This window comes from Chiloscyllium punctatum, chromosome 20, assembly GCF_047496795.1.
Source record: "Chiloscyllium punctatum isolate Juve2018m chromosome 20, sChiPun1.3, whole genome shotgun sequence".
In the NCBI taxonomy this organism is placed as follows: domain Eukaryota; kingdom Metazoa; phylum Chordata; class Chondrichthyes; order Orectolobiformes; family Hemiscylliidae; genus Chiloscyllium; species Chiloscyllium punctatum.
In genome coordinates, this window is record NC_092758.1 from 46,706,831 (window position 1) to 46,721,480 (window position 14,650).

Consider the following 14,650-nt stretch of genomic DNA (forward strand, 5'->3'; position numbering starts at 1 on the left):
GAAGATGAGGCGTTCTTCCTCCAGGCTTCTGGTGGTGAGGGAGCGGCGGTGAAGGAGGCCCAGGACCTCCATGTCCTCGGCAGAGTGGGAGGGGGAGTTGAAATGTTGGGCCACGGGGCGGTTTGGTTGATTGGTGCTGGTGTCCCAGAGATGTTCCCGAAAGCGCTCTGCTAGGAGGTGCCCAGTCTCCCCAATGTAGAGGAGACCGCATCTTGAGCAACGGATACAATAAATGATATTAGTGGATGTGCAAGTAAAACTTTGATGGATGTGGAAGGCTCCTTTAGGGCCTTGGATAGAGGTGAGGGAGGAGGTGTGGGCGCAGATTTTACAGTTCCTGCGGTGGCAGGGGAAAGTGCCAGGATTGGAGGGTGGGTTGTTTGGGGGCGTGGACCTGACCAGGTAGTCGTGGAGGGAATGGTCTTTGCGAAAGGTGGAAAGGGGTGGGGAGGGAAATATATCCCTGGTAGTGGGGTCTGTTTGGAGGTGAGCGGAAATGTCGGCGGATGATTTGGTTTATGCAAAGGTTGATAGGGTGGAAGGTGAGCACCAGGGGCGTTCTGTCCTTGTTACGGTTGGAGGGGTGGCGTCTGAGGGCAGAGGTGCGGGATGTAGACGAGATGCGTTGGAGGGCATCTTTAACCACGTGGGAAGGGAAATTGCGATCTCTAAAGAAGGAGGCCATCTGGTGTGTTGTATGGTGGAACTGGTCCTCCTGGGAGGTGGAGGAATTGGGAATACAGGATGGCATTTTTGCAAGAGGTAGGGTGGGAAGAGGTGTAATCCAGGTAATTGTGGGAGTCGGTGGGTTTGTAAAAAATGTCAGTGTCAAGTCGGTCCTCATTAGGTAGATGGAGAGATCCAGGAAGGGGAGGGAGGTGTCAGAGATGGTCCAGGTAAATTTAAGGTCAGGGTGGAATGTGTTGGTGAAGTTGATGAATTGCTCAACCTCCTTGCGGGAGCACGAGGTGGCGCCAATGCAGTCATCAATGTAGCAGAGGAAGAGCTGGGGAGTGGTGCCTGTACAGCTGTAAAGTGACGTTCCAACTTCTATATTCAATTCTTTGACCAATGAAAGCAACCATGCCAAACACCCATCTGTACCACTCTGTCTAGATGTGACACCACTTTTAAGGAGCTATGAACCTTCATCCCTAAGTCTCTCTGGTCACCAACACTTCCCAATGTCCTACCATTAGCTCTAAGTCAAACGGTCTTGAATGGCAGAAGGATGCTAATTATTTGCCCTTGAAACAGAAATAATTTCTGTGAGGAATAGTTTCCAATAAATGACTGTATAAATGCTGCTGTATCGGTCAAGCAACACTATTGCAGTTAGTCATGCAACAGCAGTAGCATGTTACACTCTTTTGGTGCAGTCAGTTCTCTTGTTACCTGTTATTGATGTAGCAAAACCATATCTTAAATAGTAAATTTTCAAACTGTTTCTCATTGCAGTCTCAGCAGTTTTAAGGTCCAGCTATGTTAACATGTACATTATCAGTGTTTGCTGTGGCATTTAAACTTGAGGGTAATTCAATACTAGGGATTTGTTGGAATGCATAAAGTTTATGATGCTATTAAATTGCAATCTTAAAACATCTTGCTCAGCTTTTAGAATGTATAAATACCACCATGTCATTTACTGTTAGACATAATCTAATGACAACATTAAATTTACATTTTACATGTTTGAAGTGCATAGAAGAGATATAGAAGTTAAATTAACTGATGGAATTGATGTTCAACGGATATAAGCAGTCATGTGGTTTTTAGCACAGCTGGTACTGCTTTAGTTGCCTGTTGTGGTCTTGTTGAATATGTTTGACTGTGTCACAATATCTTGCTACAATTAAGTTCTCCTTAATAAGTTCTTAGGAATAAGAATAAGCCATTCAGTCTCTTGATCTTGCTTTACCGTACAAATTAGATCATGACCGGTGTGTAACTGAACTCTATTGATCCTTGCATTTGAACACTTCAATTAACCTATCATTCACACTATTTTGGATAACAAATTCTGGATTTTCACTAAATTTTATATGAAACATTACTCCCTGGTTTCAATCCTGAAAGATCTATTTTATTTTTTGCTTTTTTTTCTTAAGATTTTGGCCCATTCTGTCATTTCCAACTGCATGAATGAGTTGGTAGCAGACACATAGTCAGTTCAATCTGAAAATGCTGTTGTCCAGTAAGATGTGTGCAGAATTAAAACTCTGTTAGGAGAATTGTTCAGAAATCTGGAGCCTGCTGATTGGTGAAGAGAAAGAAATTGAGCCAGGATTCAAGACGTGTCCAGTTCAGAGTTAGGACTTGAATTCGTCCCCAGTGACACCCCAGTCCCTATTTGTCCCCTCCCGTCTCATGCTATACCCTTCCCTTTCCAGCCTGCTTCCTTCCTGTTTCCCTCCTCCCACATTAAGGTTGTCATATATAGTTGGACATCGTTCTGACATGATCTCTGCCTTCAATCATCTCACCAAATCAAACAACATTTTCCACCTCCAACGTATTTACAAACGATCAACAAAACGAGTCCCTTTGACTCCAGAATAATTCCAGAGGTTTGAAACATGAATTAGTCCTTCTCAACAATGTAAACTAATAAGAAATTCTCTTTAACTCAGATAGTTTAGAAAATCACCAGTGGTGTCAGTTTAGCATTCTGCATTCCACCTCATGGCAGTACTTAATCTCACACAGAACAAATGTTAAGCAGCAGTTAGGATCCCTTCCTTCACTGCTTAACAACTTCTCCCCCTTCCCATCAGCAGTCAATTCTACAAGAGTTTGGTGCTTTGTACAGTGACTCATGAACAAGGACACCAACATTTCACAGTATCTTCTCATTTAAAACATAGTTTGTCTTCCAGTTAATTTCTATGAAAGTGGATAATTTCAGACTTATTTATATTATATTCCATCTGCCATATTCTTGGCCATTCACTTAGCCAAATCTGTTGAAGCTTCATTGCATATTCCCCATAACTTGCATCGCTACCTAATTTTGTGTCATCTGCAAACTTGGAAATGTTACAATTGGTCCACACCACTATTTGCACCCATGGCCTAAGCACTGATCCTTATAGTACCTCATTAGTCACCACCTGCCAACCTGAGAATGACCTGTTCATTCCTATTAACTGTTTTCTGTCCAGCTACCACCTCTCAATCCATTCTGGTATATTACCCCCAATTCCACATACTCTCATTTTGTTTATTGAACTGTGTGGGGCCTTTTTGAAAATCTTCTGAAATTGAATTATACCCCATGCATCCAGATTTCACCATTCCACTTTTAACCGAGGGAAAATTACATATTCGTTTCAGCCATACTATTAATATACATAACGTTGCTGCATTTATGCAGCAGATTGTTTAGGGCTAGTGACTGGCAGCATATCCGCTTACGTACTGCCATAATATGTTAATGGCAGTCAATCAACCTCTTCACTACTACAAATAGCTATCATAATTGTTGGCTCTTAGTGTTTTAGTTTGTGAATTAATTTAGGATAGTTTAAAAGATGGCAGTTGTTTCTTCCTTTTTTTTATCTATTTCAAACTTTTTCTCCTTTATATTTCCACTTTGGCAATAAATCCACATTCCTTAACGCATCCTCCCTCTCAACCTTTCCGTGTTGGTTTCCCAATGCTCTTGATTGGTTAGGAACTGTTTCTTTCATAACACTGCTATTTGCTTGCATTTTTAGGAAGTGAGTGGACAAAAGGGTTTTGAGCTGAAGGCTGATGGGGAAGTTGTACTAATGGCCAAGTGTATTAGGTACACTATTGTTGCAAAATCTGCCCCTTAGTTTATTGGACCTGGAATCATTGGTTTTTTTTTTACTTCCACCATTAGTTAAATAATGTTTCAGTCATGCAGGATGCTAATGACAAGAATAATATGTCTGACTTGATTTTGGCAGGCATCTGAATGTCTGTGATAATGCCAAATATAGTGTGCAACTTGACTATAAATGTCCACTGAATAAGGAAGCTGAAATGTTATGTTTTTATTACATGGACAATTGATTTGTCTTGCGACACCATCTGAACCAAACATTTGAAATATTGTGGCATGATAAGCCAGAAAATGAACTCCATCTTGCTAAGTCACCCATAAAAGTTTGAAGAGGAGGACATTCATTATTAATTCGATTACTGCAGTTTTGATATTGGCATATTAATTAGCTACTTCGTTAAATTGTAATCTGTATTTTAAGAAGTTCAGAATGTTGTTTAGAATTTGTATGGTGTCTCCTGTAAGTTTTAAAATAATGACCCTGTGCAAAACTTGTAAGCAATTTCGACTCACTTCAGCATTAACCAGTTCTTAATATAGCAACTAAACACCACAGGAAGAGTTAATTTCAGCAGGGGAAGGCCACTGAGGCAGAAAACATAAAACATTCAAGAGACAATTGGGGGAATTGAGAGAAATGGAGAGAGAGATAATGAGAAGGAAAGTAGGCTGAAATCAACAGAAAAGGAATGGCTTGCTGATTTAAGTGCAGGGATTTATCGCTAACATTTCCTGTTTCCGAGGCATATCCTACTGTCAGAAGGATACAACACATTTTTGAAAAGACAGAGTATTAACCCTATTTCACGAGATGTCAATGGACCGTATTATCTATTTATAGAGTTATCTACAAGAATTGAGATACAGAAGATCAAAACAATTTTTCTCCTCTGAGTCCTCCAATCTAATATTAGAGAGCTGTAATTAGACTTGAGGGTCAAGGAGAACTTAGTTTCAAAATTAAAAGCATCATACTAAAGTTCATTACTGTTTATAAAAGATATAGAAATCATTGATACCATATATTATGAGACCAAATGGTGAGCTAAGAGGTTTTGGATTGAATTTGAAATAATTAGTAGCATCATGACCAAATCTGATGAATGCACCATTACTCAAGTCCAAATACTCCAACATTCACAATGAAAAATACAAAGAAACCTTTCCTTTTACCAAGATGACAAATTAAATACCTTATCTATATCTGAGTTTAAACAAAATCTATCAACCAAGTTTCTTAACAAATGCAATTATTGGTTTATTATCAAAGCAAAAGGTATTCAATAAAGATGCAGTAATTGATTAACATGTATAGTATTAAAGAAGAAAAAAATGCCTATCCCTCTAAATATCCCCAAAACATTAATGGGCAAATACATGTACTCTTCGAATAAAGAGAACACAAGACGGATTTCTCTGCAGAGATTGGCTTTCTGAAAAAAAACACTTGAGCCAATCAATTATTCTTGAAGATGAAAAGGATAAAGCATAGAACACTGTGGAATCTTCTGGACTAATGTACTAGTTGTTGTGGTCAAGTCACTGTTCATGCACATTTGTCTCTGAATCTTTGCAGATACATTTTGGTCAGGAAATCAATTTCTTGATGTTTCTTCAATCATTCTTTCAAAATAATAAAAGTTTCACCCTGAAATCGATGAGAGGGTTGTCTTTTCAGAAGTGAGAAAATAATTCTTTTATTCTCTAGTGGGATGTGGTGATCAGCATTTATTGTCTGTCCTTAGCTACCCTTGAGAAAATAGTGGTGAGCTGCCCTCTTGAGCACTTGCACCTCTGGTCATGAACACACAATTTGGCTGTTTGTAGGACTAAGTGTGACTCCTCTTTCACATAGAAATGCAGTATCTCCCTATACTGGGATATGCAATTTGAGTCAGGTTCCACTGCAGCCCAGACAGCTTCCATCATACAGTTAGCTGTTGCAGTAAACCTGCATGTACCTCCTTCTGTCTCATGTATAGATGTGGACACACTACCAAAGAGGTTTCTACATTTATTTGAAGTGCTGCTTATTATGTAATTGTATCACCACTGAATGTGACAGTGTCTTATGATTCCTCACATATGATGTCTCATATCATTTCTAATTAATGTAATGCCTTAATGTGTGTCAACTCTGATACAACTAGAATTGCCAGCACAATGCCTATTAACATACCATTATGTATGACCCATTTCACAACAGTTTTATCTCCACATTTAAACCCCAATCTAGCAGACAGCCAGGCCATGCTCCCTATATTGTGATAGCTTAAACAAGTGTGTATTTGTTAGCTCACCCTGATGAGCTTTTCAGGCACCAGCTTTACTGTGCATAAGAGGACAGAGATTTAATGTCATGTGCAAAAGAAGCAAAGGTGATTTGAGAAAACATTTTTCTCACACAGAAAGTAGTTAGGGTTTGGAATGCACAACCTGGAAACTTGATGGGAGCAGGTTCAATTTGAAGCATTCTCGAAAGCATTGGAAGATTATTTGGATTAAAGTAGTATGCATGAGTATGGGGAGAAAGCAGGAGATTAGCACTGAGTAATAATCCTCATTTAAGTGGCCATCACAGACACAATGGGCTAAATGGCCTCCTTCTTTGTCATAACAACTCTATGATTCTGTTCAGCAGCTAATGGCTGAATGATCAGTACCTCAAATTTCTCTGGTAAATTTGGGTTTACCACTCCAAGCTTTAGCCTTGCTTGAGCTCTTGAGTGAACTTTGTTGAGCACCTCCCACTTCGAACTGCAGACTTTTATTCTTCCTGTTGCATTGGGCTCTCAACTTTATTTGTCGTCTTGGAGTAAATATCATTCCATCAAATGGCCTCAACCTTCCTTCAAGCGCTTTGTTTTGGTTCATCTCATGAGCCTCTTCATACAAGTCTACACAGTTCATAATTTTGCACAACGCTTTGAAGCTCTCCCTCTGCAGTTACCATTCTAACCATCACAAATCATTTATTACCTTTGGACCTGACAGGGCCAACCTGTTTATGGTTTAATGATCATTTATCAGACTCAGCTGAAATCTCTACAACAGTCATCTTTATTAGCTTGATTTGTTTCTTTCTGACTAGACATTTGTGCACAAAGTGATGCAAGTAGTTAGAGCACAGATTTCCATAGATTGGATCATTTCTTTTATCTGGTGTTCTCCACAATATTTACATTCTGCCCTCAAGTCTTGGTCTTTCTGCAGACTGTTCTGAAAATATTTCTTCCTTTCTTTCAATATATGGTGTTTGCTCATCATAGAATGTCTCTCAACCTAATGCAAAACCATGTTTGTATGACACTAATACACTGTAACTGATGATTGATAATTTGATCTTCTGCAAAATTCAATAGCCTTATTGAGAGTAACCACTCCCCTAAAATGTGCTGTCATAGCAGGACCTTTTCACCCTAAGACATTCCTGTCCGTAATGCGATTGTAGTTCAGTTGTCCAAACACTTAGGATTTGGCTAAATGTGTCAGTACGACCACCGTTTGATCAATATTTATGAATGAAGATCGAGTCTATTTTATATAGAGATAAGTAATTGATGCTTCATTTCAGTATAGGTTAGTGACTGTATCGTGTTTGAATGTATGATACCATATTTAGCTCATTCATGCTGCACTAAACTATTAGAAGAGGACTGCAGATGCTGAAGATCAAAGTTGAAAAATGTGGCGCTAGAAAAGCACAGCTGGTCAGGCAGCATCCAAGGAGCAGGAGAATCAATGTTTCGGGCATACTATTGTCAAAAAAAATTAAATCAAATATAATTTTTCTATTAACATTTGTAAAATTCAGCAGTGCATGAAAACCATCTAACTCTTGACTGACCCCTGCTCTCAATAGTCACAGGATCAATCAAAATTAAATTCTCCTGTGCAGCAAGTTAGTTTTATGTCCCTCCACAATGCACTAATTATGTCTCTGTTTGAGACATGTTGGTCATGCATCAAGAATTTGTTCTATCTTAGATGATGCGATGGGTATGCAAAGTGTTGTTAGGTGCTGAGCTGTTTCCTCAAATGTGTTCAGATATATCTTAACCTTAAGTTTCCTTGCCGTTTAATTTTGTCTTTTTTTGCATTCTGAATTTCTAATTGTCAGTATTGTTAAATGCCACCAGTGGATCGAAATGATTTTTAATTGCTACAAAGGTTTTTCCAGAATTGTTGTCTTTCAATTTCAAGATGTCCATTTAATCATCCCGAACCTTGTTACATTCAGGAAACTTGCAATTTCTATGCTCACAAGTTCCAAATCTAGCATGTGTATTAGAACGCAACATTCTGGTCTAAGCTATAACATACCCCAAAAAAATCTAGGCTGCAATATCCAATCAGATATTTGCATTAATGGGGACATAGTGCCAAAGTGTATTATCTCAAGGCCATTTGTTACATCCATGGGCAGAAGACTTCAGTAAATTATATCAGCCTGTTTCTAATGCTCTCCCCATTTCTCCAATTTCTGTTATGAAATTGGTTAAAACTGGCTTCTACTGATACTACTGTACATGTTCTGTTTTTCAGTTATCCTGCTGTTTGTGAATTCTTACAGAACAATAATTTATTATCGGTTATTCGAGCTCATGAAGCACAAGATGCAGGGTGAGTTTAAAAACTTCCCCATACTCAGTATAGCTATTTTAGATATTCTTGGATGAACTTCCTGTGTTTGATGCTGGACAACGCTCATTTCTCCTGGTGCAAGAGAACTATGGCATTCACAGTAACCCAGAAATATCCACTCCCCACTTTCCCTCTCAATCTAACACTTTGGTACAAGATAAGCAGGCAGAAGATCTGCCTATGTTTCCATGATCAATATTTCTTGCTCTAGACACAATCTGCTGGAATTCCCAGAAATCTGACGTCTTCTCCTCTATATGGGATTGATTATATTTATAATCTCTCCAAATCATAAATTTTGAGCGCCATGTATTTCATCCTGAATTAGGGTAAAATGAATTATGCCATCTGCACCAGCTATAGTTCAGTAATTTTTTTGATTTTATTCAGTATAAAATGACCTAGCATTAAAATGCAGTCTATGGAAAAAGATTATATGCTTAAAAGTGCTAAATGTGCTTAGGATGCTAAAAGTTACAAGCTGTCAACTTATCCTTCTTTCTAATTTGTACTTTATGCCTGTCTTATGCTTTTTTTAAAAATGAACTCAAAATGTCGCAGTAATTTGCAACATGTCAAGAATTAAAAACTGAATTTTTTACTGCTTAGTGCACTTCACTTTGATCAAAAACAAGAACAAGTAAGGCTGAAAGTAAAATTGAAACTGAAATCTTTCTGCATAACAGCTTTGTATTAGAACAAAATATGGAATCCAGATAAATTATTCTCTATTTTAATATAGCATAATAAAAGAGTACCCAATGACTTGGGTATCGATGATTTAGGGAGTGGGGTGGGGGGGTGGGAGGAGATGGGGAAAGTGATCCTGCAACTTAGGCAGCTAGGTAGAAAATTAACAAGCTAAACTCCAAACATAGTAATTTTCAGATTACTCCTCGTACCACATGTAAATGCATATAGAAATAGGAGGGTCAGAGGATGAATGCTGAGCGGAAAGATGGTGCAGGATGGAGGGCTTTAAATTCCTCGCCACTGGACAGACTCCGTGGAAGATGACCCCTTTACAAGCTGGATGGATTGCATCTGAACAGAGCTGAGACAGAAATCATTGTGAGTATTTAGCTAGGGCTGTTGGGAGGACTTGAAATTAACTTGACAGGATGTAGGCACTGAGGGACAATATTAGAGAAGAATACCAGGTTCACAAAATACTTGATGAGACAAATAGCCTTAGCATAAAGAAAAGAATATAGAATAGCACGGGCCCTTTGGCCCATGATGTTGTGCCGAGCATTTATCTTACTCTAAGATCAACCTACACACCCCTCAATTTATTGCCATCAATGTGCTTGTCCAGTAGTTGTTTACATGTCCCTAATGTCTCTGACTCTACTACCACCACTGGCAGTGCATTTCACCACCACCACTCTCTGCAAAAGAACCTCTGACATCTCCCCTATACCTTCCTCCAATCTCCTTAAAATTATGACCCCTCATGACAGCCATTTCTGCCCTGGGGAAAAGTCACTGGCTATCTACTCTATCTATACCTTTTATTACCTGTACTCCTCTATCAAGTTACTTCTCTTCCTTCTTCTTTCCGGCGTGAAAAGCCACAGCTCACTCTACCTCTTTCTTAAGATAAGCCCTCCAATCCAGGGAGCATCCTGGTTAGTGTCCTCTGCACCCTCTCTAAAGCATCTACATCATTCCTATAATGAGGTGACCAGAACTGCACACAATACTCCCAAGTGTGGTCTAACCAGGGTTTTCCAGAGCTCCAGCAAAACCTCATGGCTCTTAAACTCAATCCCCCTGTTAATGAACGCCAAGACACCATACACATTCTTAACAACCCTATCAACTTTAGAAGAAGTAGCAAAACTTGACTTACTCTTTGGAAATAAGGCAGGGCAGGTGACTGAGGTGTCAGTGAGGGAGCACTTTGGGGTCAGTGACCCTAACAATATTAGTTCTAAAATAGTGATGGAAAAGGATAGACCAGATCTAAAACTTGAAGTTCTAAATTGGAGGAAGGCTTATTTTAACGGTATTAGGAAAGAACTTTCAAAAGCTGTTGGGGGACAGATGTTCGCAGGTAAAGGGGCGGCTGGAAAATGGGAAGCATTCAGAAATGAGATAATGAGAGACAAGAGACAGTATATTCCTGTTAGGGTGAAAGGAAAGGCTGGTAGGTGTAGGGAATGCTGGATGACTAAAGAAATTGAGGGTTTGGTTAAGAAAAAGAAGGAAGCATATGTCAGGTATAGACAAGATAGATCAAGTGAATCCTTAGAAGAGTATAAAGGCAGTAGGAGTATAGTTAAGATGGAAATCAAGAGGGCAAATATGGTTAAGGAGAATCACTTACAAATACATTAAGGACAAAAGGGTAACTAGGGAGAGAATAGAGCCCCTCAAAGATCAGCAAGACAGCCTTTGTGTGGAACCGCAGGAGATGGGGGAGATACTAAACAAGTATTTTGCATCAGTGTTTACTGTGGAAAAGGACATGGAATGTATATAATGTTGGGAAATAGATGGTGACATCTTGAAAAATGCCCATGTTAGAGAAAAGGAAGTGCTGGATGTCTTGATATGCATAAAAGTGGATAAATCCCTAGGACCTGATCAGGAGTACCCTAGAACTTTGTGGGAAGCTAGGGAAGTGATTGCTGGGCCCCTTGTTGAGATATTTGTATCATCGATAGTCACAGGTGAGGTGTCCGAAGACTGAAGGTTGGCTAATGTGGTGCCACTGTTTAAGAAAGGTGGCAAGGACAAGCCAGGGAACTAGAGACCAGTGATCCTGATGTCAGTGGTAGGCAAGTTGTTGGACGAAATCCTGAGAGACAGGATGTACATGAATTTTAAAAGGCAAGGACTGATTATGGATACTCAACATGGCTTTGTGCGTGGGAAATCATGTCTGACAAACTTGATTGAATTTTTTGAAGAGGTAACAAAGAGGATTGATGAGGGCAGAGCGGTGGATGTGATCTGCATGGACTTCAGTAAGGCGTTCGACAAGATTCCCCATGGGAGATTAGTTAGCAAGGTTAGATCTCATGAATATTGGGAGAACTAGCCATTTGGATACAGAACTGGTTCAAAGGTGAAGACAGAGGGTGGTGGTAGAGAGTTGTGTTTCAGGCTGGAGGCCTGTGAGCAGTGAAGTGCCACAAGAAATTACTACTTTTCATCATTTATATAAATGATTTGGATGTGTGCATAAGAGGTATAGTTAGTAAGTTTGCAGATGACACCAAAATTGGAGGTGTAGTGGACATCAAAGAAAGTTACCTCAGATTATAATGGGATTTCAGATTATAACAGGCCAATGTACTGAGAAGTGGCAGATGGAGTTTAATTCAGATAAATGCGAGGTGCTGCATTTTGGGAAAGCAAATCTTAGCAGGACTTATACACTTTAATGGTAAGGCCCTAGGAAGTGTTGCTAAATAAAGAGACCTTGGAGTGCAGGTTCATAGCTCCTTGAAAGTGGAGTCGCAGGTAGATAGAATAGTGAAGAAGGCATTTGGTAAGCTTTCCTTTATTGATCAGAGTATTGAGTACAGGTTTTGGGAGGCCATGCTGCAGCTGTACAGGACATTAGTTAGACCACTTTTGGAATATTGCGTGCAATTCTAGTCTCCTTCCTATCGGAAGGATGCTGTGAAACTTGAAAGGGTTCAGAAAAGATTTACAAGGATGTTGCCAGGGTTGGAAGATATGAGCGAAAGGGAGAGGTTGAATATGCTTGGGCTGTTTTCCCTGGACTGTCAGAGGCTGAGGGGTGACCTTATAGAGGTTTATATAATCATGAGGGTCATGATAGGATAAATAGACAGTCTGGGGGAGTCCAGAACTAGAGGACATAGGTTTAGGGTGAAAGGTCAAAGGTAAAAAAGGGCACTAAGGGGCAAAGGTTTCACGCAAAGGATGGTACGTGCATGGAATGAGGTGCCAGAGGAAGTGGTGGAGGTGGGTACGATTGCATTTAATGGGCATCTAGTTGAGTATATGAATAAGAAGGGTTTGGAGGGATATGGGCCAGGTACTGGCCGGTGGGGACTAGATTGCATTAGGATATCAAGTTGGCATGAACAAGTTGGATCGAATGGTCTGTTTCTGTGCTGTATATTTCTATGACTGTAACTTGGGTGGCAACTTTGAGGGATCTACGTGGACCCCAAGATCCTGCTGTTCCTCCACACTACCAAGAATCCTGCCTTTAATGCTGTATTCAGCATTCAAATTTGACCTTCCAAAATGAATCACTTTGCATTTATCTAGGTTGAACTCCATCTGCCACTTCTCAGCCCAGCCTCTGTATTCTGTCAATGCCTTATTATAGCCTGCAACAGCCCTTGACACAATCTACAACACCACCGACATTTGTGTCATTGGCAAACTTACTCACCAATCCTTCCACTTCTTCATCCAAGTCATTTATAAAAACTACAAAGAGCAGAGGCCCAAGAACAGATCCCTGCAGTATACTACTGGTCACCGACCTCCAGGCGGAATGCTTTCTATCCACTGCCACTCGCTGTCTTCTTTCACCCAGCCAATTCTGTATTCAGACAGTCAATTTCCTTTATTCCATACCTCCTGACTTTCTGAATAAGCCTACCAGGGGGAGCTTTATCAAATGCCTTATTGAAATCCATGTACACCACATCCACTGCTCGACCTTCATTAACTTGTCCCATTCTCAAAGAACTCACTAAGGCTTGTGAAGCATGACCTGCCCCTCTTGAAGCCATGCTTACTATATTTAATGAACCTATGTTTTCCAAATAGTCATAAATCCTATCTCTCAGAATCCTTTGCAGTACTTTGCTTACCACAGACATAAGATTGACTGGTCTGTAATTCCCAGGAATTTCCCTATTCCCTTTCTTGAACAGAGGAACAACATTCACCTCCCTTGAACCATCCAGTATGCCTCCCTTGGAGAGTGAGGATGCAAAGATCATTGCCAGAGGTGCAGCAATCTCATTCCTCATTTCCCGTAGTAACCTTGGATATATATAGTCTGGCCCTGGGAATTTATCTATCTTGATGTTTCCCAGAATTTCCAGCACATCCACATTCTTAATATCAATCTGATAAAACCTATTAACCTGGTAAATGGTATTCTCATGATCAACAATGTCCGTCTTTCTAGTGAATACTAAAGCAAAAAATTCATTTAGGGCCTCCTCTACTCCTTCAGACTCCAGGCATAAGTTCCCTCCACTATCCCTGATCGGCCCTACCCTCTCTCTGATTATTCTCTTATTCCTCAAATAAGTGTAGAATGCCTTTGAGTTTTCCCTAATCCTTCTGGCCAATGCCTTTTCGTACCCCCTCCTTGCTCTCAGTCCATTTTTAAGTTATTTCCGAGCTACCCTGTAATCCTTTAAATCTGTGCTAGATCCTTGCTTCCTTCTTCCTCTTGACAAGAAGCTCCTTTTCTCTTGTCATCCAAGGCTCTTTCACCTTACCATTCCTTGCTTATCTCAATGGACAAAGCTATCCAACACTCGTGACAAGTGCTCCTTAAACAGCCTCCATATTTCTGTTGTACATTTCCAAGAGAATAGTTGTTGCCAATTTATACTCCACAGCTCCTGTCTGATAGCAGTGTAATCTCCCCTCCCCCAATTAAATGCCTTCCTATACTGTCTGTTCCTATCCCTCTCCATAGCTATGGTAAAGATGAGGCACTTATAGCCACTGTCACAGAAATGCTGTCTCACTGAGATTTCTGACACCTGGCCTGGCTCGTTGCCTAGCACCAAATCCAATATGGCCTCCCTCCCAGTCGGCCTACCTACATGTTGAGTTAGGAGTCCTTCCTGGACAGACCTGACAAAATCAGCTCCATCCAGACCATCCACACTAAGGAGGTTCCAATCAATATTGGGGAAGTTGAAATCACCTATGACAACAACTCTGTTACATCTGCACCTTTCCAAGATTTGCTGTCCAATCTGTTCTTCTGTCTCTCTGCTATTGGTGGGGTCCACAGAAAACATCCAAAAAAGTGACTGCTCCTTCCCTGTTACTGACTTCCACCCATACTGACTCAGTGGACAAACCCTCCTTAACAACCTCCTTTTCTGCAGCTGTAATGCACTTTTTAATTAACAATGCTACTCCCCCTCTCTTTTACCCCCCTCCCTGTTCTTTTTAAAAGATCTAAATCCTGGAACATCCAGCAACCATTTCTCCCCCTGTGAAATCCAT

At 40.2% G+C, this 14,650-nt stretch overlaps 1 protein-coding gene across 5 annotated transcripts in view; it reads left to right on the forward strand.

Annotated features, from left to right (window-relative positions):
• Positions 1 to 14,650, forward strand: part of LOC140492103 (protein phosphatase 3 catalytic subunit alpha-like) — a 426,658-nt gene that overhangs the window by 358,920 nt on the left and 53,088 nt on the right. For all 5 annotated transcript variants that reach the window (XM_072590850.1, XM_072590848.1, XM_072590851.1 and 2 more), the window contains one exon: positions 8,354 to 8,431. In XM_072590850.1, coding sequence (XP_072446951.1) covers positions 8,354 to 8,431 — 78 coding nt within the window. The remainder of the gene's footprint in view (positions 1 to 8,353; positions 8,432 to 14,650) is intronic.